This window comes from Schistocerca gregaria, chromosome 1 (assembly GCF_023897955.1).
Source record: "Schistocerca gregaria isolate iqSchGreg1 chromosome 1, iqSchGreg1.2, whole genome shotgun sequence".
In the NCBI taxonomy this organism is placed as follows: Eukaryota; Metazoa; Arthropoda; class Insecta; order Orthoptera; family Acrididae; genus Schistocerca; species Schistocerca gregaria.
The window spans coordinates 1071630201-1071653586 of NC_064920.1; the positions used below are offsets into that span (position 1 = coordinate 1071630201).

The 23386-nt window shown below is 43.8% G+C and overlaps 1 protein-coding gene across 1 annotated transcript in view; it reads right to left on the reverse strand.

Moving 5' to 3' along the window:
- LOC126281617 (putative inorganic phosphate cotransporter) overlaps positions 1–22187 on the reverse strand; it is a 433128-nt gene extending 410941 nt beyond the window's left edge. Inside the window, exon 1 of the mRNA XM_049980742.1 lies at positions 22040–22187. Within this exon, the coding sequence (XP_049836699.1) occupies positions 22040–22121 (82 nt within the window). The 5' untranslated portion in view covers positions 22122–22187. The remainder of the gene's footprint in view (positions 1–22039) is intronic.
- Positions 22188–23386: the final 1199 nt, after the last annotated feature.

The following is a 23386-nucleotide window of genomic DNA, read 5'->3' on the forward strand; positions in this document are numbered from 1 at the left end:
AGCAGAGCTGTTCAATGGGAGTAGCTCGTCACTTCGAAATTGTTTACACGAACTTTGTTTCCGGCTCTAAAAGTGTTAGTCTCGGACATTTATCGCCGAGAGAAGCGACATAGTGGCGTGCAGAGGTAGATATCTGCGTGCAGTGGGCAATGTTTCGTTCGAAGAGATTGTCTGGTTGGACGAGACGCAGGTAATGCGCGTCACACGTTGACGAAGGGGTGCACGGATCGCACAGCACAAGGAACGACGAAAGCGCCGATAGGCAATGATGGCGGGATAATTGTCCTCCACGCTGGCTCTGCTCGTGGTTTCATTCCAAACTGTTTATTGCTGCTCCGTTCCAGGAAACAAGGTGACTATCATGAGGAAATGAATGCAACAGTTTTCGTAGAGTGGTTTTCTGATGTTGTGCTGCAGAAGATTCCTCCAAATACGACAATAGTAATGGACAATGTGCCATACCAATCTGCTGTGATAGATGACGCTCCGACATTGCAGTGGAGGAAAGTACATATTTTGCTGTGGGTGCAAAGAAACGTTGAACCTGGCATGAATAAGGCAGGGTTAATGAAACTTGCAGCACTTCACAAGCCAAAAACTTCACGCTATCAGGTCGACGAACTGGCTACCGATAAAGGGCATTGTGTAATCAGTTTTCCTCCATATCACTCACTTTAATCCTATTGAGAATATATGATGATGATGAGGTCCCATACTCCGAGGAGCATATGGGACGGTGCGGGAAACGCGCAGAATATATGGGCGCAGGTGAAAGGTAGTGTGGCAAAAACACACCAAGAAGTTTGCGCTCAATCACGTTGAAACGCTGACTGTAGAAGCCATTGCAAGTGCTAACTTTCAGGACTGGTTTCGAGTTGTCAGTCATACGAAGAAGGTACTGGATCCGCAAACAAAGTTGACGCTCGTCGCGGTGGCTGCTGGGAGCGATTGTAAAGGTATTTGCCGTATACAGTCCCTCCCATCGGGCATAGCGTTGACTGTCAACTGTGTTTATGCGTTTAATAGTTGAGGAGACGTGGATTCGCCAAGGACTGCTGGAAGAACAGATTGAAGAGATGGTAATTCCAGTCGGCGCCAGTAGCAGTTCCGAGGAAGAGGAAAGTGACTGTTCTTCCCTTGTGGTCGCTCCACTTAACCTTATCTGTGATTATGTATCAAAGATCATTGATTTAACTGTTCTGTTCATTATTGTCGTTCATTATTGAGCGCAGCCCTGGGCAACAGCGGTAATACGAGGGTTATTCGGAAAGTAAGGAACGATAGGTCGTGAAATGGAAACCACAGTGAAAATACGATGAAGTTTTGCAGAGGTGTGTTGGGCAGTGTCTTTATTATGCCCGTCGATCGTTCTTTTTAATTATGAGCACACAGGGAGCACATTAAGATACCTAGAACAATAGTGTTTCCCGCCAAGTACGAGGGCCTGGTGAGAAATTTCGCCTGAAGCTATGCAGCCAACATTACATAACTGTCGTGCGTTTTCTTCTTCAAGAGAGTTCTTAGCCGCATTCTGCAGGGGCAATGAAGATGCTCCTGCAACGTTTTCTTTGGAAATGTTTGATTAGCCACAATACAGCCCGTAATTGTCTCCCTTTGAGTTTCATCTCTGCTCACAGGAACTGTTGGCTATGAAGATAACATTCTGGCACAGACAACGAGCTGTAGGCCTGCGTAGAGAATTGGCAGCTGCCTTCTATAACGATGGTATTGGGAAGTTGGTACAACGCTACGACAGACGTCTGAGTCGTATCGGCGACTATGGAGATAAGTAGCTGGAAATTGAAGCTAACTGTTGCAATTAAAACAGTTTTGATTTTACTCTGGTTTCCATTTCGCGATCTGTCGTTCCTTACTTCCCGAATAGCCCTCGTGCAATGCTTATACAAACCTCAATGTGTTTATTCCATACTTCCATGCTAACATTATAAATGCGAAAGTAACTCTGTATGTTACATTTTCACAACTAAACCGCTGAACCGATGTCAATGAAATCTGGCGTGAGATAGCTTGAACACTGATGGAGAAGGTGGCTACTTTACAATATATTTATTGATTTAAAGAATATTGCGCAAATTAAGGAAAAATATTTACTCTTTGTAAAAGCTATTTATTCTTTCAAATGCTTTTTATTCCAGTCTTCGGTCACAATATAAATTCCTCCATCTTCACATCTATTCTAAACCATTTCCTAATGTGATAAAGCCGTAATAGCATCGTCAAAACATATAAATACACTCAGCAAAGCATCGTCACGTAGAACTAAAATATCTCTCACTTTTGAATTTCATCACATTGGTGAAAATGCTTTTATTAGTTGATATGTTCTATGTGATACGATTCAACGTAATCAATGTAACGCATATTCAATTCTCAATGTGTTTAATCCATACATCCATGCCAATACCTGTATTATTAACTGCGAAAGTGACTCATTCTGTTACGTTTTCGCTACTCTTTGCTGAAGCTATACCAATGATATTTGATATAGAGATAACTTTAACCCTGAGGAAGACCATAGGCTACTTCAGAAAGTTGTATCTTTTTAAGTACTCGTACTATTAACATTGTTAAATATTCTACACGTGAGCGGCATGCAGAAGACGCTGGCGCGATGATCGGCGAATCTTAGTGTCTATAGATTACTCTGTGACACTGCAAATCCAATATTATTGTGCGCATGGTTTATGATATTGAGTTTCTACATCACCTGATATGGTAGGAGAGTTTTTGTGGAAATACAGCTGTAAGCTCGAGTACCATACTCACAACTGTTACTACACTGAAGCGACAAAGAAACTGATACAGGCAGGCGTATTCAAATACAGAGATACGTAAACAGTCAGAATACGGCGCTGCGTTGGACAACTCCTGTATAAGACAACAAGTGTCTGGCGCAGTTGTTAGATCGGTTACTTCAGATGGTTCAAATGGCTCTAAGGACTATGGAACTTTACATATGAGGTCATCAGTCCCCTAGACTTAGAATTACTTAATCCTAACTAACCTAAGGATCACACACATCCATGCACGAGGCAGGATTCGAACCTGCGACCGTAGCAGTAGAGAATTTCCAGACTGAAGGGCGTAGAACCGCTCGGCCACCGCGGCCGGCAGATCGGTTACTGCTGCTACAATGGCGGGTTATCAATCTTTGAGTTGAACGTAGTGTTATAGTCGGCGCACGAACGATGGGACACAGCATCTCCGAGGTAGCGAAGAAGTGGGGATTTTCCCACAACTATACCGTCGATTTCAGGAATCCGGTAAGACATCAAATCTCCGACTTCGCTGCGACCGAAAAAAGATCTGCAAGAACGAGAGTGGATGGACGTGTACAGATATGGAGACAATCTCATGAATCCATGGACCCTGCATGTCAGCAGGAGACTGTTCAAGCTAGTGGAGGCTCTGTAGTGGTGTGGATCTAGATACGATTCTGACAGGTGACACGTCCGTAAGCATCCTGTCGGATCACCTTCATCCATTCGTGTCCATTGTACATTCCAACCGACTGGGGCAAATCCATCATGACAATGCGACATCCAGCACGTCCGGAATTGCTACATAGTGGTTCCAGGAACACTCTTCTGAGTTTAAACACTTCTGCTGGCCACCAAATTCCCCAGACGTGAACATTAGTGAGCATATCTTGCATGCCTTGAAACGCGCTGTTCAGAGAAGATCTTCATTACCTGTACTCTTACGGATTTATGGATAGCCCTGCAGGATTCGTGGTATCAATTCCCTCTAGCACTACTTCAGATTAGTTGAATCCACTGTTGCGGCTCTGCGTGCTCGCGGTGAACCTACACGGTATTAAGCAGGTGTACCAGTTTCTTTGGCTCTTCAGTGTATAAGCCTCGCAAACGGAAGTCTGGTTCAGCGCATAGTTGTAAAGGAGCTCAAGTTGCGGAAATTACTGGAATCCAACAAATCTCAGAGCAATCTCATGCCCGCCGAACTCGGACGCAGAACGTCACGTGGTCTTAAGAGCTACACTGACATTAGAAGAGTCACAAGCCCGTCGCTTTTTTGAGAGTCACAGGTCTTTTACAAGTTCCTAGATCCTTGAAGACTAAAAATGGCAGTGTCATTTAATGGCTGTATGGCAGAGAGTCGTGTCATTAGATGTCAAGCGTGGAGCTTTTGGTGAGGCTCTTTTTGATTATGATCTGTTAACTGACCATGTTAATCATAAATTAATGATAGTTGGGGGATGGGTCAAAAATATAGGCACCATAATGAAGTAAAGTGTAAGGAATTAAAAGTTGGTACGTGTTGCTCCGGTGGCAAGATCTCACATCCAGTACTAGGTAAGTAAGAGAAATCCCTTAAGCTCTACTTCTGCACAAATATAGAGAATCGAGAAATTTTTTTAATATAATTAGAAAATGTAATGTATTCTTTCAGGTTCCACGTGCAGCAAAATAATGGAAACACATTCATTATGTACCTACGTATCGGCACTGCATACATTTTTATACATACGTCTCAACACCTCTATATACACATACATATCGTAAAATTAGTAGCTTGCTTACTCACCATCACTCATCATAACAAAACTACTGATAAACGAGCGAAGCAGCGGCTAGCAGCTAGTTTATTTGAAATACGGATAAGAATCGCGGACCGCTCGAATACTTAATTTTGACCGCATGCGGCGCTCGGGCCGCAGTTTGACGATCACTAATGTAGAAGATGAAGTTTTGCGAAATCGGATTAATGTTTTTGAAACACCTCGTATTTCAGTTACCTGGTCCAATTTGGGCTTTTCTCGGTTGATAAGAGTGTCGTATGGTCCGTCCTATTCACCTGCATTTATATAATTAACGTCGATAAATCACTGCAATAATTCACAACTGGTTTCACAGCGGTAAATAGGATCGAATATGACGCCATAGAGAACGCTATCTCTTTGCTTGGATTCCACTTGTTAGAGAAACGGTTGGGCAGATTAAGGGCTCAAATTCTCTAGCTTATACTGACGGGGATTGCTTGCAGACACAGAACGTAGCTCAACTGCCAACACGTCACATACATCTCCAAACTGTAACTAATCCTTTGAATGACTCTGAATTGTCCCTGACTCGTGCTTTAAAAAGCAGGTGAAACACGAATGCAGTTGGTGGATTTACGTAGCATCCGTATTTCTGTCTCTTTATCTTGTCGACTAATTTTCCACAGATCATGTACTATCTGAGATTACTTATCGAACAATAAAGTAATACTGGTGGCTGTCATTTAATGTTGCACAAACACAGATTCCGGATAAGGAGTGCCTTCTTATCTCGTGTCCGTGGCTTTGCTGTGTCTATTGTGTCAGATAATCCTCGCTATCTGCTCGATCAGAACTTGCAAATCGCCTGTTCGATTTCCCAAGTACGTGATAAGTATGACGCTTGTCGAGCAACTCAGGATTTTCTGATATAAGCACGCGTGCAACACGTGATAACTGTCAGCTGAGATAACAGCTCAATACTGCGGCAGTTGGTACACAAAAACGCATCCACTGCAAGTCCAGAGAAATTACAACACAAGAATACAAATGTGGTCAATCCACAAGAGATAGGTGTCGGAGTGTCGAACCAACTCTTTGGACGAAATCGTACAGATCGCTACGGTAATGAGGTTCAAAAATGGTTCGAATGGCTCTGAGCACTATGGGACTTAACATCTATGATCATCAGTCCCCTAGAACTTAGAACTACTTAAACCTAACTAACCTAAGGATATCACACAACACCCAGTCATTACGAGGCAGAGAAAATCCCTGACCCCGCCGGGAATCGAACCCGGGAACCCGGGTAATGAGGACTAGATAGTTATCATCCCCTGTTGTTGTCACATTGTGATGTCCGGTACTTGCTAGTTGCTGCGTACGACCCTCTTCCATCCAAGTTACGGGACAAGATATGACTGATCATTCTTACCTGTCGAATTCCTTCATACGCTGGCATTGTTCCCTCCGAAACAGACGTGGCATACTGCACTTGCTTTTACGTTCCCACATCGTCTGAGTCCAGGCACGGAGTCAGTGGGGAGGCAGAGCATGAGGTATGCGAGCTGCGCCCCCCTCCCCCCCCCCCTTTGACCTCCCTCCCCCAGCGAAGGATATGTAAATGATAAGAGCTGCGATTTTCTGTTCAAAAATGGCTCTGAGCGCTATGGGACTTAACATCTGAGGTTATCAGTCCCCTAGAACTTACAACTACTTCACCCTAACTAACCTAAGGACATCACATACATCCATGCCAGAGGCAGAATTCAAACTTGCGACCGTAGCAGTCGCGAGGTTACGGACTGAACGGTCTAGAACCGCTCGGTCAACGATGCCGGGGATTTTTTGTGACGGATAGAACGAGCATCAGATTGCGAATGTGTTGTTCGTGTTTAGTGTTGTTACCAGGCTTGGTACGACATGTTAGTCGTTTGAACAGCGTCAGATATTGAGTGATCGCTACGAATGACACGAAGATGCCACTTACTCGCATGAGACAGCGTTATCAACAACTGACAGAGTTTGAAAGCGCCCTCATTGTGGGTCATTGTGGGTCTCCATTTGGGCAGCTGGTCAAATCGTTAAATATCCGGATATTTGGGTCATTCAGGTGTAACAGTGTAGGTAGGCTGTTTAGGTGTGAGTAGGCCGTTTAGGTTTTTATGTTGGTAACGCCACGTAGTGCTCTATATGAAAATCACTGACTGTGCTGTGTGAAGTCCATGGCTGGTTTGCATTGTTGGAATATTTGCTATTGTAGTGTTGGGCAGTTGGATGTGAACAGCGCGTAGCTTTGCACAGTTGGAGGTGAGCCGACAGCAGTGGTGGATGTGGGGGGAGAGATAGCAGAATTTTGAGAGCGGACGATCTGGACGTATGCCCATCAGAAAGAGTAAATTTGTGAATATTCGCTATTGTAGTGTTGGGCAGTTGGATGTGAACAGCGCGTAGCGTTGCGCAGTGGATGTGAGCCGCCAGCAGTGGTGGATGTGGGGAGAGAGATGGCAGAATGTTGAGAGCGAACTTGTATCCATCAGAAAGAGCAAATTTGTAATACTGGATGTCATGAACTGATACATGTATGACGACTTTTGAACATTATTAAGGTAAATGCATTGTTTGTTCTCTATCGAAATCTTTCATTTGTTAACTATGCCAATCAGTAGTTAGCACTGTCAGTAGGTAGAATCTTTTGTTTAGCTGGCAGTATTGGCGCTCGCTGTATTGCAGTAGTTCTAGTAACGAAGATTTTTGAGAAGTAAGTGATTCATGAAAGGTATAGGTTATTGTTAGTCAGGGCCATTCTTTTGTAGGGATTATAGAAAGTCAGACTGCGTTGCGCTAAAAATATTGTGTGTCAGTTTAGTGTTGATCAGAATAAGTAAAGAGAGAAATGTCTGAGTACGTTCAGTTTTGCTCAGCTGTTTGAAAATCAAATAACGTAAGAGTTTCATCAGCACAGTAATTCAATAATTTTTCGAAGGGGGCGTTTCAACAGTGACCCGACGTTCGATTGCATGGAAGCATGAGGGAAACTATACTCGACATGTGGGATAAGAGCGACCAGATCTGACTACCACACGGGAGGATCGCCGGTTTCTGCCACAGGTCCGTCGTACCCCCTTCATATCTGCGTCTACCTGCCGAGAACAAGTGGTGAACTCTCTGCAATATTTTGTGTCATCTCGCACCATTGGTCAGAGACTAGCAGCACCCAGACTAGATAATTACCGTGCCATGCAAAGGCTGATGTTAGCTCCTGAACATAAATGGCACACCGGTGATATTTCTTTGGTCGTGATGGAGTAGTCATCGTGTATTACGCCAGGTAGTGACTGTGGAAACTCTGACACCATAACAGTAGGTCATGGACATCCTGCATCATGTGTTACCTCTCATCAGCAGTACCGTGGTGCCATTTTTCAACTGGACAATGATCGTCCACACATGTCACGTGTGTCAGTGAACTATCTGAATGATCTTGAGGTACTCCCGTGGGGTAGGAAGATCCCCAGATCTGCCCCCCATACAACATGTTTGGGGCTGCTCCGATGCCAACCACATCCTAGTGCCAGTATCCGGGATATCAGGTACCATTTACAACTGCTGCACGCCAGCATGTTTCAGGAGATGATGGGAACTTCCCAGCCGAATCAGTGCTTACATCCAGGCCAGAGAGGTAGCAGCGTCATACCGACTAGTCGGTTCATACTGTCAAGTTATTTATAAATTTTAGTCAATTTTCTAATCAATGAAATGACTTCACATGCCCTCTCAATTCGTCAAGTTTCAAGACGCAAAGGATATGTAGACATTGGCTGCAGGCGAGCATTGATTGATTGAAGTCAATGGGGAAAGTTAAATTTTGTGCCTACCAGGGTTGCCTCTTGCCCATTATCCTCATTGCTCGTGGCATTTCGTCGATTCGCTACCCCCTACATCTACATACATACTCCGCAATTCACCATACGGTGCGTGGCGGAGGGTACCCCGTACCACAACTAGCATCTTCTCTCCCTGTTCCACTCCCAAACAGAACGAGGGAAAAATGACTGCCTATATGTCTCTATACGAGCCCTAATCTCTCTTATCTTATCTTTGTGGTCTTTCCGCGAAATGTAAGTTCGCGGCAGTAAAATTGTACTGCAGTCAGCCTCAAATACTGGTTCTCTAAATTTCCTCAGTAGCGATTCACGAAAAGAACGCCTCCATTCCTCTAGAGACTCCCACCCGAATTCCTGAAGCATTTCCGTAACACTCGCGTGATGTTCAAACCTACCAGTAACAAATCTAGCAGCCCGCCTCTGAATTGCTTCTATGTCCTCCGTCAATCCGACCTGATGGGGGTCCCAAACGCTCGAGCAGTGCTCAAGAATAGGTCGTATTAGTGTTTTATAAGCGGTATCATTTCCAGATGAACCACATCTTCCCCAAATTTTGCCAATGAACCGAAGACGACTATCCGCCTTCCCCACAACTGTCATTACATGCTTGTCCCAGTTCATATCGCTCTGCAATGTTACGCCCAAATATTTCATCGACGTGACTGTGTCAAGCGCTACACTACTAATGCAGTATTCAAACATTACCGGATTCTTTTTCCTATTCATCTGCATTAATTTACATTTATCTATATTTAGAGTTAGCTGCCATTCTTTACACCAATCACAAATCCTGTCCAAGTCATCTTGTATCCTCCTACAGTCACTCAATGACGACACAGCATCATCAGCAAACAGCCGCAAATTGCTATCCACCCTATCCAAAAGATCATTTATATAGATAGAAAACAACAGTGGACCTACCACACTTCTTTGGGGCACTCCAGATGATACCCTCACCTCCGATGAACACTCACCATCGAGGACAACGTACTGGGTTCTATTACTTAAGAAGTCTTCGAGCCACTCTCATATTTGGGAACCAATCCCATATGCTCATAGCTTAGTTAGGGGTCTTCAGTGGGGCACCGAGTCAAACGCTTTCCGGAAGTCAAGGAATATGGCATCCGTCTTATACCCTTCAACCATGGTTCGCAAGACTGAAAAAAGGGCGGGTTGCGTTTCGCAGGAGCGATGCTTTCTAAAGCCGAGCTGATGCGTGGACAGCAACTTCTGTGTCTCCAGGAAATTCATTATATTCGAACTGAGAATACGTTCGAGAATCCTGCAACAAACCGATTTTAAGGATATTGGTCTGTAGTTTTTGAGAATCCGTCCTTCTGCCCTTCTTATACACAGGCGTCACCTGCGCTTTTTTTTCCAGTCCCTCGGGACTTTACGTTGGCAAGAGATTCGCGATAAATGCAAGCTAAGTAAGGAGCCAATGCAGTAGAGTACTCTCTGTAAAACCGAATTGGAATCGCATCAGTACTTGGCGATATATTTATTTTCAACCCATTCAGCTGCTTCACAACCCCAGGGATCTTTAGCACTATGTCCTCCATACGGGAATCTGTGCGAGACTCAAACGGCGGTATGTTTGTGCGATCCTCCCGCATGAAAGGTTTCTCAAATGCTAAATTTAAAATTTCAGCTTAAGTTTTGCTGTCTTCCGTTGCCAGGCCAGACTGATCAGTGAGTGACTGGATGGAAGCCTTCGACCCGCTTACCGATTTTACCTAAGTCCAGAATTTCCTTGGGTTTTCAGCAAGGTCTTTACTAACTTTTGCCTGTCCTCATTCTCTCCATCTCCTCCATTCTCCGATTCCCATTAAGAGTTCGAGCCTGATGTACTTCTCTTCAGTGCGGATGCGCACTCTTAAAGGGAATCGACAAAATGCCACGAGTCACGGGCAAGGGGAACTATTTGCACATTAGTAGTGTATTGATAAGTCGAGGATTTGGGTCTGACGGGAGGTTTGCTTGGGTAGACCTTGCAGTTCAGATGACCCCTGTGTCCAGACGGCTTAGTGGTCAGTGCAATTGCCTACTAAGCAGGAGAGACTGATTCGAATCCCGGTCCATCACAAATTTTCGGCTTTTCGCATAGATTTCAATCAATGCCCGCTCGTAGCCAGTGTCTGTATTTCCTTTGTTCCTTAATTCATACGGATGCTGGATGGTGTAATTTCGGATGTGTCCGAAAGAACAGTCACCACATATATACTGTGAAGTTTCATTCCGTTTACCCCTCCCCTTCTGGCTATTCACCTTTTTTGGCAGGCAGCGTAATTTCCAAATTTAGCAGATAACTTGCGAAGAAAGAAGTAGCGTGAAAACTAAGACCTTTGAAAACTGTAGATTGAGGTAAACGTGGGTTGTTTTTCAGTTACTTGTGCGAGGGTTTCCCTACGCGGATGAGCTTACGGTCCTTACTGTCCCCAAAGAATTTTCCAGGTACGAGAAATCGTTCATTCATAAGCTGATTGTACCTACTGCCAATCCGACACAGTTCGTGAGTCCACTGGTAGAACAGGATAACCAAATGACAAGGAGTTAAGGCAAAACAGAAAGGGAAAGACCGTTCACGAAAAATGAAGAACAAAGACTGATTTCTCGAACGTAGGCGAAAACGTTTGAAACAAGTAGTATTCGTGTTCTGACACGTTCGCTTAGCCATAGTCTGCAAGATAAGGGTCCGAGCGCGGTGGGGCGAGGGAGTGGGGCTGATTCAAATAGCTCTGAGCACTATGGGACTTACCGATGGAGGTCATCAGCCCCCTAGAACTTAGAACTACTTAAACCTAACTAACCTAAGGACATCCATGCCACAGGCAGGATTCGAGCCTGCGACCGTAGCTGTCACGCGATTCCAGACTGAAGTGCCTAGAACCGCTCGGCAAAACACGCCGGCGAAGGGGGGGGGGGGGGGGGGGGGGTAGGTTGCCCGCTCTTGGAAATCTAGAGGACGCATTTTTAATTATTCATTACAGAACCATCACGCATTTCTAGAAATATGCATGATTTTATTAAACCGGAGTTTTAATACTGGGATGCACAATGCACAAAAGGCTTTAGCATCACTCATAACTTAGCTTTAGGACAGTATTTTTACAAAGTACAAAGCACAAATATATAGCACCCTCAAGCAAAATATCCAAAAACACAGCCAAAACATTCCCTGACCTCGTCCCAATCCTGCAACCGCTAACTGAAAACACAACAACACCAACTCACCTAGATGAAAGAGTAACAGATTAACCACAAACACACACACACACACACACACACACACACACACACACACACACACAACACACCAACTCAAGAAACAAACAAACAATCTAAACAACACCAGACATCTGACAACACCCAACACCTCTCAGGATCAATTATCAATTACCAATTAAAAACTTCAACCAAAATTGAAAATACGCAAGGAAGAGACGCAACAGCACCTATAGATGTATACTATTATAACCAAAAAAGCATTGTAAAGCAGCTACGCTCGGAATCTGTTATCTACAACAGATTACCGAAATATATGTATAACGATAAAGAAAATCACTTTGATATTTCCCATCTAAATTCTACCAAATTACTTATAAATTACATCTCAATTATATGTCTTCATACTTCTCATGTACATAACACTCTCACATAGTGTCCTTCTACTATCCTTTTGTTTTTATCATGTCTTTTGTTTTTATTATGCCTTTTGTTCTCATTATTTATTTTGTTTTCATTATTTCCTTTGCTTTTACCAAAAACATATATTACACTAAAATAACATTACTTAAACTTTTTGTATAACAAAACAAGGAATATACTGTAATGCATGCTGTAACAAAACTAAACCATATATGACAACGCACTTGCGAGAAAAATAAATTGTATAAAAAAACACTTCCGCTGGCCACCAAACTCCCCAGACATGAATATTACTGAGCATATCTGGGATGCCTCACATGTGCTATTCAGAAGAGATGTCCATTCCCTCGAACTCTTCCGGATTTTTCTTTCTCACTATTCATTTACACATCTGAGGGAGGAGGGCGCGCTGTTTGAAGTCATGCTGGCGTCTATTTTAAGCCATACCGGTAGATTAGCTAAGCCAAACCAATCTCGAAATAAGGAAGTTAACGGTCCTATCAGCACATCTGCGTCTACATTTATACTCCGCAAGCCACCCAACGGTGTGTGGCGGAGGGCACTTCACGTGCCATTGTCATTACCTCCCTTTCCTGTTCCAGTCGCGTATGGTTCGCGGGAAGAACGACTGCCGGGAAGCCTCCGTGCGCGCTCGAATCTCGTTAATTTTACATTCGTGATCTCCTCGGGAGGTATAAGTAGGTGGAAGCAATGTATTCGATACCTCATCCAGAGACGCACCCTCTCGAAACCTGGCAGCAAGCTACACTACGATGCAGAGCGCCTCTCTTTCAGAGTCTGCTACTTGAGTTTGGTAAACATCTCCGTAACGCTATCACGCTTACCAAATAACCCTGTGACGAAACGCGCCACTCTTCTTTGGATCTTCTCCATCTCCTCTGTCAACCCGACCTGGTACGGATCCCACACTGATGAACAATACTCAAGTATAGGTTGAACGAGTGTTTTGTAAGTCACCTCCTTTGTTGATGGACTACATTTTCTAAGGACTCTCCCAATGAATCTCAACCTGGTACCCGCCTTACCAACAATTAATTTTATATGATCATTCCACTTCAAATCGTTCCGCACGCATACTCCCAGATATTTTACAGAAGTAACTGCTCCCAGTGTTTGTTCCGCTATCATATAATCATACAATAAAGGATCCTTCTTTCTATGTATTCGCAATACATTACATTTGTCTATGTTAAGGGTCAGTTGCCACTCCCTGCACCAAGCGCCTATCCACTGCAGATCTTCCTGCATTTCGCTGCAATTTTCTAATGCTGTAACTTCTCTGTATACTACAGCATCATCCGCGAAAAGCCGCATGGAACTTTCGACACTATCTACTAGGTCATTTATGTATATTGTGAAAAGCAATGGTCCCATAACACTCCCATGTGGCACGCCAGATATTACTTTAACGTCTGTAGACGTCTCTCGATTGAGAGCAACATGCTGTGTTCTGTTTGCTAAAAACTTTTCAATCCTGCCACACATCTGGTCTGATATTCCGTAGGCTCTTACTTTGTTTATCAGGCGACAGTGCGGAACTGTATAGAACGCCTACCGGAAGTCAAGGAAAATAGCATCTACCTGGGAGCCTGTATCTAATATTTTTTGGGTCTCATGAACAAATAAAGCGAGTTGAGTCTCACACGATCGCTGTTTCCGGAATTCACGTTGATTCCTGCAGAGTAGATTCTGAGTTTCCGGAAATGACATGATACGCGAGCAAAAAACGTGTTCTAAAATTCTACAACAGATTGATGCTAGAGATATAGGTCTATAGTTTTGCGCATCTGCTCGACGATCCTTCTTGAAGACTGGGACTACCTGTGCTCTTTTCCAATCGTTTGGAAACTTCCGTTCCTCTAGAGACTTGCGGTACACGGCTGTTAGAAGGGGGGCAAGTTCTTTCGTGTACTCTGAGTAGAATCGAATTGGTATCCCGTTAGGTCCAGTGGACTTTCCTCTGTTGAGTGATTCCAGTTGCTTTTCTATTCCTTTGACACTTATTTCGATGTCAGCCAGTTTTTCGTTTGTGCGAGGATTTAGAGAAACAACTGCAGTGCGCTCTTCCTCTGTGAAACAGCTTCGGAAAAAGGTGTTTAGTATTTCAGCTTTACGTGTGTCATCCTCTGTTTCGATGTCATTATCATTCCAGAGTGTCTGGATATGCTGTTTCGAGCCACTTACTGATTTAACGTAAGACCAGAAGTTGCTAGGATTTTCTGTCAAGGCGGTACATTGAATTTTACTTTCGAATTCACTGAACGCTTCACGCATAGCCCTCCTTACGCTAGCTTTGACATCGTTTAGCTTCTGTTTGTCTGAGAGGTTTTGGCTGCGTTTAAACTTGCCGTGAAGGTCTCTTTGCTTTCGCAGTAGTTTCCTAACTTTGTTGTTGAATCACGGTGGGTTTTTCCCGTCCCTCACAGTTTTACTCGGCACGTAGCTGATCTGTTAGGTAGTCTGTAATCAGCCTCCTATTACTCTTGCTAAACAGATAAACCTTCCTCCCTTTTTTTATATTCCTATTTACTTCCATATTCAGGGATGCTGATTCCCTGTTCTGCGCTTACAGAGTCGAAGAGTTCGGGTCTGTTTGTTAACAGTAGGTCCAAGATGTTATCTCCACGAGTCGGTTCTCTGTTTAATAGCTCGAGGTAATTTTCGGATAGTACACTCAGTATAATGTCACTCGATGGTGTGTCCCTACCACCCGTCCTAAACATTTGAGTGTCCCAGTCTATATCTGGTAAATTGAAATCTCCACCTAAGACTATAACAAGCTGAGGAAATTTATGTGAAATGTATTCCAGATTTTCTCTCAGTTGTTCTGCCACTAATGCTGCTGAGTCGGGAGCGCAGTTGCTGCACATTTTCACCATACTCATAGTTTTGCCGTAGTGGGTGACCGAAATGGTGCCTATGGTCTGTGAGCCTAACCATTGCATGTGCATCCATTTTGCGACAGAGTACAGACTCTGAAAGTTGGAAGCGAAGATGGCTACTGAGCTCACGAAGTTGAAGCATTCTCGGTGCCACCTAAGATGAAGCGTTCTCTGCTCACTATTATAGAAATTATGCTGGCTCTCCCAGCATCAGAAACTCTCTAGCCAATTATGGTAAGTAATTAGAGCACCGACCAATGTTTCCAAAATCCCATCCCTTACATGTTTCGATTTAACCAATTATGTTAACTGTCTCAAAAGGGGGGGGGGGGCAGTAGTTTGAAGCTCTCTCCCACCAATACCGTGATTTTCCATCCTGGTCAGAGAGAGGGAAGGCATTTACACATATGCGAGCCTTTCTTCCAGTGATCAAAATAATTTTTGTGAACCAATCATAGTTCGTTGATTAAGACCACATGGCAGGCTCCTTTTCCGTTACGCCGTCGTTCTTCGCTTTTAAAGTATCTGGTTTTTTCTCCACCTATTAGATCCGTACTGCCTAAAAAGCGTTCTTAAGGCTCCTCACAACCCTGAAGTTTTACACTCTCCTAGTTTCACCTGGACATTCCTGGTTGTTAGGGCCTATGGACGGATCCTGACTTCTTCGGCCACCAGCCGCGCCGACCACCTCTTCGCTCAAGGCTCTCGGAAAGAATCTCATTGATGCCTCTATATTGCGCGCCTTCGCAGAAATTTCCCACAGCAACTTTTCTAACTTGCTGACAGAAAGACAGGATTCCAGACTGTAAAAAGACAGGTCAGGAACTACTGAGATTCGCAGTAATTGTAATAACTCATATTTGCATGTATACTCTTATAAGACTTTATAGGGTATCCCACTTTAAATAAATGACTGATAATTTTATTGCGTGTCAGTTTGGCTGTCATGTCTACTAATCAAACTGCGTGCCTACTGGAATATCGCCTGAGCTGTGCGACCGGATTCGTGATTTCCTGTCAGAAAGGTCACAGTTCGTAGTAAAAGTCATCGAGTAAAACAGAAGTAATATCCGGCGTATCGCAAGGAAGTGTTATAGGCCCTCTATTATCCCTGAACTATATCAACGACATAAGAGACAATATGAGTAGCCGTCTTACATTGTTTGCAGATGATACTATCATTTACCGTCTTGTAAAGTCATCAGATGACTCAAACGAGATGCAAAATGATTTAGATAAGATATCTGCACGGTGCGAAAAGTGGAAATTGATCCTGAATAAAGAAAAATGTGAAGTTATTCACTTGAGTACTAAACTAAATCCTCTACATTTCGATTACGCGATAAGTCACACATATCTGAACTTTGTAAATTCAACTAAATACTTAGGGATTTCTATTACAAAAAATCTAAATTGGAACGCTCACACATATGATGTTGTGGTTAGAGCAAACCAAAGACTGCGATTCATTGGAGTGCACTTAGAAGGTGTAACAGGTCTACTAAAGAGACTGTCCACCCTATTCTGAAGTATCGCTGTGCAGTGTGGGATCCGCATCAGGTGGGACTAACGGATGACATCGAAAAAGTTCAAAGAAGGGCAGCTCTTTTTGTATTATCGCGAAATAGGAGCGATAGTGCCGCAGACATGATACGTCAATTGTAGTGGCAATCATTAAAACAAAGGCGGTTTTCGTTGTGACGTGATCTTCTCGTGACATTTCAGTCACCAGTTTCCTGCCCCCTTTGCGAAAACATCGTGTTGGCACCCACCTATATAGGGAGAAATGATCATCACGATAAAATAAGATAAATCAGAGCTCGCACAGAAAAATTTAAGTGCTCGTTTTTCCCACGCGTCGTTCGAGAGTGGAGCGGTAGAGAGACAGGTTGAAGGTGGTTCATTGAACCCTCTGCCAGGCACTTAATTGTGAATAGCAGAGTAATCACGTAGACGTAGGTGTAGATGTGAACATGCAGTTTATTTTTACCCGGCACGATGCCATCTACCAGCAGGACAATGCAACGTCTCACACAGCTCGCAGTGTACGTGTGTGGTTCGAAGAAGACCAGCATGAGTTTCCTGTACCTCCGCGGCCGCCAAACTCTCCACACTTAAACCCAGTCAACCAACTGTGGGAACATCTCGATAGGGTTCTTCATACCATGAATCCACAACCGTAGTACTTATCGCAGCTGGACACGACACTGTAATCAGCATGGCTCCACATCCCTGTCGGCCGCTTCCAGAACCTCATTGACGCTCTTCCTGGACGTCTTGCAGCGGTCCGCCCTGCTTAAGGTGGTTATTCTGGCTTCTGAGAGTTAGTCACATCAATGTGACTGACCAGTGTGTTACTGCATAAAATCATACGTAATCTCAGTATTTAGATGTCCAGTGCAAAACACACAATCAGTGGACCAAAAAGGCTGTTTATGAAACCAGTTACTTTTTCAGTGAATGTAATCTACACTCAAGCTCTTAAATTAAGGATAATTGCAGAATCTGGTGCCACAGAACGTGGCACTGCACAAAACTGGCGCTAATAGCATAGGCACATAGGGAACACACACTACATAGACCTGCAACTCCACGGTCTTGGTGATAAGTTGAGAAAACCGCCCCAAACACATGTGCTACAAAACGCCACTGTTTCCTGCGCATGTACCCCGACATCAATATGGGATATGATCACCATGCACACGTACACAGGCTGCACGACGGGTTGGCATACTCTGGATCAGGTGGCCGAGTAGCTGCTGGGGTATAGACTCCCATTCTGGCTCCAGTGCCTGACGGAGCTCCTGAAGTGTTCTAGGGGTTTCGCGCCCGGGTTCCCGGGTTCGATTCCCGGCGGGGTCAGGGATTTTCTCTGCCTCGTGATGACTGGGTGTTGTGTGATGTCCTTAGGTTAGTTTGGTTTAAGTAGTTCTAAGTCCTAGGGGACTGATGACCATGGATGTTAAGTCCCATAGTGCTCAGAGCCATTTGAACCATTTTGAACCTAGGGGTTTGAAGACGTGCAGCGATACGTCGACCGAGAGCATGCCAGACGTGCTCGATGGTGTTTAGGTCTGGATAACAGGCAGGCCACTGCATTCGCCTGATATCTTCTGTTTCAAGATTCTCCTCCACGATGACAGCTCGGTGGAGCCGTGCGTTATTATCCATCAGGAGGAAAGTGGGACCCACTGCATCCCAGTAAAGGCGGACATACTGGTGCAAAATGACGTCCCGATACACCTGGACTGTTACATTTCCTCTGTCAAGAACATACAGGGGTGTACGTGCACCAATCATAATTCCACTCCACAACATCAAACCACGACCTTCATACAGGTCACTTTTAAGGACGTTATGGGGTTGGTATCTGGTTCCTGGTTCACGCCAGATGAAAACCAGGCGAGAGTCACTGTTCATAGCATACCTGTACTTGTCTGTGAAAATAACCTGGGACCACTGTTCCAATGACCATGTACTGAGTTCTTGACACCAGGATTTAAGGGCTCTCCTGTGACCAGGGGTCAGTGGAATGCAGCTTGCAGGTCTCTGGGCGAATAAACCATGTCTGTTCAGTCGTCTGTAGATTGTGTGTCTGGAGACAACTGTTCCAGTGGCTGCGGTAAGGCCCCGAGCAAGGCTACCTGCAGTACACCGTGGTCGTCTGCAGGCACTGATGGTGAGATATCGGTTATTCTTGTGGTATTGTACACTGGACGTCCCATTCTGTAGCGTATGGAAACATTTCCTGTCTCCTGGAATCGTCGCCATAATCTTGAGATCCCACTTTGTGGTACACGGAGGGCCCGTGGTACGACCTGTTGTGTTTGACCAGCCTCCAGTCGCCCTAGTATTCTACCCCTCATAACGTCATCAATATGTGTTCTTTGAGCTATTTTCAACACACAGTCACCATTAGCACTTCTGAAGACGTCTGCACACTTACTCGCTGCCGTACTCTGACATGCACCAACACTCCTCTGCGTATGTGGACTGCCGCCAGCGCCATCGTGCGACGACCGCAGGTCACATGCACCGTATGGTCATACCCGAGGTTATTTAAACCCGCAAACCGCCCACCAGAGCGTTGTTTCACCATGTATCAGCATTATCCTTAATTTATGAGCATGAGTGTAAATAGTCAATCACTATTCCCTAAGTGCAAAAAACAGTGTTTAATTCCGGCTTTGGTAATCACGTGGGTTACCTGTGCGACAACGGATACTGAGGCTGTTGCAATGTTGCATTTCGGTGGAATAGGCTGAAAAAAAAATCACGCTCTTTTGCCTTTACGTAAATACAATGTCCAGACTGCAGTGCAAGAGTGCTAAGCGCCAACATGTCACAAGTTAATAGGCAGATCAAGGAAGGTGCAATGCGAGTCAGAGCTCTTACGTTTAAATTATTTTAAGTAGCAGCTGGAATTTGGAGGTTAGGAAACGAATAATTTGAAAACTAATTGCACCTCAGTTTTTTAATTCTTTTGTTGATTTTAGAAGATATGAACATACCTGCGTCATTGCACATGATATTAACAATTTTTTGTAATTTGAAAATAAACGGTAAGTTTAGAAGGTGTGCTCTCTAAATAAAACTTTCATGAATTTAGTTCATTAAACAAAATTTACATCCAGTGCTTTGAAATAAAAAGAGGTAAGGAGTGATGTGATTGTTTCCTGAGTTCGTTTATGTTCTACATTACCTGGAACAACAGTACCAAATAGTCAAACAATGCGAGTTACGAAATTTACAAACCAAAGCTGATGTTTCCTAACTCAATAGCTGACTTTCTGCAATACTGGCGCATACGAATGCAAAGTCGGATATTACCTTTTGTAATACGAGAGTCAGTCAAATGAAAACCTTAAATTTGTAACAACAAATCGAAATTTCGCACCGTTATCCTGTAAGTTGGTAAACTTGCTGCAAACAGCGTGCAGAATGGCCTGTAGGTGGCAGCATAGTACAGATGCACACATACCGCCGCAGTATCAGTATAAAGATGGCCGCCCACTTGCACCAGGGAAGAACAGCGTTCTGTTATTCGGTTTTTGCGTAGTGAAAGTGTGAAACCTATTGAAATTCATCGATGATGCATGTTTGTCACAGCATGACATGACAATGCAAGGCCCCACACTGCCCGTACAACAGTTGCAACAATCACAGACCTGCATTTTGAGTGTCTTCCTCATCCACCATGCTCACCAGACCTTGCCCCAAGTGATTTCCATGTGGCTGGACCACTAAAAGAGGGGGAGGAAAGAAGTTCCGTTCCGATGAAGACAAACGCCACTCGGCGCATGAGTGGTTGCGCAGACTACCAAAACAATTTTTTCTAAAGGAATTTATGCACTTTGTAAACGCTTGAGGACTTGCATTGAGCGAGGGGGAAATTATGTTGAAAAGTGATACAGCTTTATACCACTTCTGCACAATAAATAATATTTTAAAAAAATATTTAAGGTTTCCATTTGAGTCTCCCTCAATATATCAAGCTGCAGCAACAGACTTCCGAAGTCAGGCCTTCATATCAATACACACTTGCTTCAGCCAACGCTCGACACCAAAGTGTTTGCCCACATAGACTGACTACTTGACGACAATATAAATTTTGGTATCCAGAGTGGTTCTTTTATACACGTACACAGGAAAAGGTGTTTCCTGTCGCAAACAAAACTACCACTTCTCATAATGTGACAGCCTTTCACCTGTTGGTTAGGATCTTCTAATGGCCACTGTTTATAACCCGTGGGACATGGCTCCAGTTGGTACACGATTGTTTGTAGAGACGTTGCTTAGTCTGCGGTGATACACCAACAGAAACTTCTTTCACGTTTGGTCATGGGTACGGCCAAACATGACAGTCTGTCACGTCTCCACGTCGAAGCTTCTTACTGTGTTGATTTCAAACAACCGACCGGTTCGTAATCACCATCTCACTGTCCTTACGTACGTCTACAGTACATGGTCTCATGATACCGGATCCACACCCATACAGCGCTCCGACGCGACAAGTGACCTCTTTTAAAGGGCTGACAGTATTTTGACCGCAGATCTTACGAGGTGAGGAATAACACTGACCAACGAATGAATTAGTTCTCCAGCCATATTCCACCACTTATTGCATCGCCGTTTATACGGATCGCCACAAACATTTTATATCGTAATTATACAAAGCAGAGGATCCCAAGCTGTTTTCTGAAATAAAGAATCTTTAATTGGAGATGGTATTTCATGTGATATGAAGTCTTTCATGGACAATGCTAGTGAGGCACATGTATGCTTGTCTTTCAGCATCAGCCGTGATGGTGCTATTATGACAAACAACACACAGTCGCCTATGATCTGTCCAAAATTCATTTTCTCCTGTGGGTTAACGTGATGTTAGTGATGTAGAAACTCCAACTTTCGCTGAAGAGGAACTGGTTAGCAGTAGCAGGTTCCTGGCTGTGTGTCTTATTATACAACAGACAATTGGGATATTTCAGACAGTGTGACCAAATTGCATGCGAAGTTGTAATGTGTGCATTGAGAGTGGCTGTCGTTACTTTGAACAGCTGCTCTCAGCTTAACTTGTAATGGTTCAAATGGGAGCACTATGGGACTTAACTTCTGAGGTCATCAGTCCCCTAGAACTTAGAACTACTTAAACCTAACTAACCTAAGGACATCACACACATCCATGCCCGAGGTAGGATTCGAACCTGCGACCCGGCCGGCGTAGATGTAATGTGAAAGTTGTATATATCGGTATAAAAAGAAAGTGCTCATTTCCGACCATTAGTTCATTATTTACAGACACTAAGTTTGTCCTCCTCTATCATTTCCTTAATTCTGGCTCGAATGTTTGGCACAAGTTGTTTATAAAGTAGGGTCAAAAGTGAAAATTGCGTCGGCATCCATGGAATAAGATCTAGAATAACTTGGGATCGAAAACTGGACTTATATGTATCTGTATTTTAACACTTTCGGGCGCAATCCACTCGGCCACAGTTGCCTTTTAGACCACTGTGTCCTTTACTGAAAAGATAACGGATAATGACAGCGGTTCAGAGTCATATGCCAAATAGATACGAACATACCTGCATACGATACCTCGATTCTGCTGACGCTGCCATACGTCACACAGCGCTCTCCGCCATACAGGAGGTTCGTCTCGACCATCGTTAACCGAACCCGCTAGCAACACAGCTCCATCCGATCTTGTAGTATGTATCACTGGGCTACTGACATGGCTCGCTCCCGCTCCCGTTCAAAATAAAACGTTATTTGTCTCCATGTTTACAAATTTTTCCATTCTGTGCCTGTATCTACCAAGGCCAACGTGTCCACACAGCGGCTGATAAGAACGTACACAAAACGTAAGACGTCCAAGTCAAAATAAAACGATTATCTCGACGAGCCGCCACTACTTAAAAATGCGCTGTGTTCATCAAGTCAAGCAACAGAATAGTTGACGAGATGTGAATATTGAAAGCACGAGGTTGCTCGCTGCGATATCGAGCGAATAGCATTTCAAATGTAACACCCAACACGTAATCCGTACTGTATCGGTAAGTAACGAAGAAGAATTTTTACTTATGCATCTTACTTTAAAATCAAAGGTCCGTCAGAAAATTCATCGAGGTAATAACGACGAAAATTTTATCCTGAGGCCGGCCGGTGTGGCCAAGCGGTTCTAGGCGCTGCAGTCAGGAACCGCGCAACCACTACGGTCGCAGGTTCGAATCGTTCCTCAGGCATGGATGTGTGTGATGTCCTTAGGTTAGTTAGATTTATGTAGTTCTAAGTTCTAGGGGACTGATGACCTCAGATATTAAATCCCATAGTGCTCAGAGCCATTTGAACCAATTTCTTTAATGCTGAATCTGATGATAGAATGGTTTAATATTCATATTTCAGTCATATTGTATCAATAATGCAGGAAGAGGTAAAGTTGTTTTGTCGGTAGATGATATTTTGAAAGTTCTATGGTTGTTTAATAAAATATATTTCTTCTATAACAGCTGCCGTACCACTCAATACATCAAATAATACTAAAACATTTTATTGGTTCTTACCATTAATGGCTCTGGACATGTTGTTCATCATCAGATAGGCTGCACCGCATTTATTGATCAGTTGCTGAGTGTGAACAGTGCTATAGAGAAAAGCCATTTTGTATTGAGATACATTCAGATTCAAAGGAATAGCGCGGATAAACTAAAATTACAAACAATCGGATCATGTATTGTCTATACGCTTACGAAAAAAAGTCACACTTATTTATAAAAACTAGCATTTTCTAGTAGTCACATGAAGAATAAGCATTTTTGCAGTATCATTTAATGACTGTACGTATGTTCGAAGAAATTTCGGGCTTCTAACCGGTTGTTGTCGATTATACTCTTCGATATTTCAAATTGGTACCTGTTATCCTCCAGTGAGTA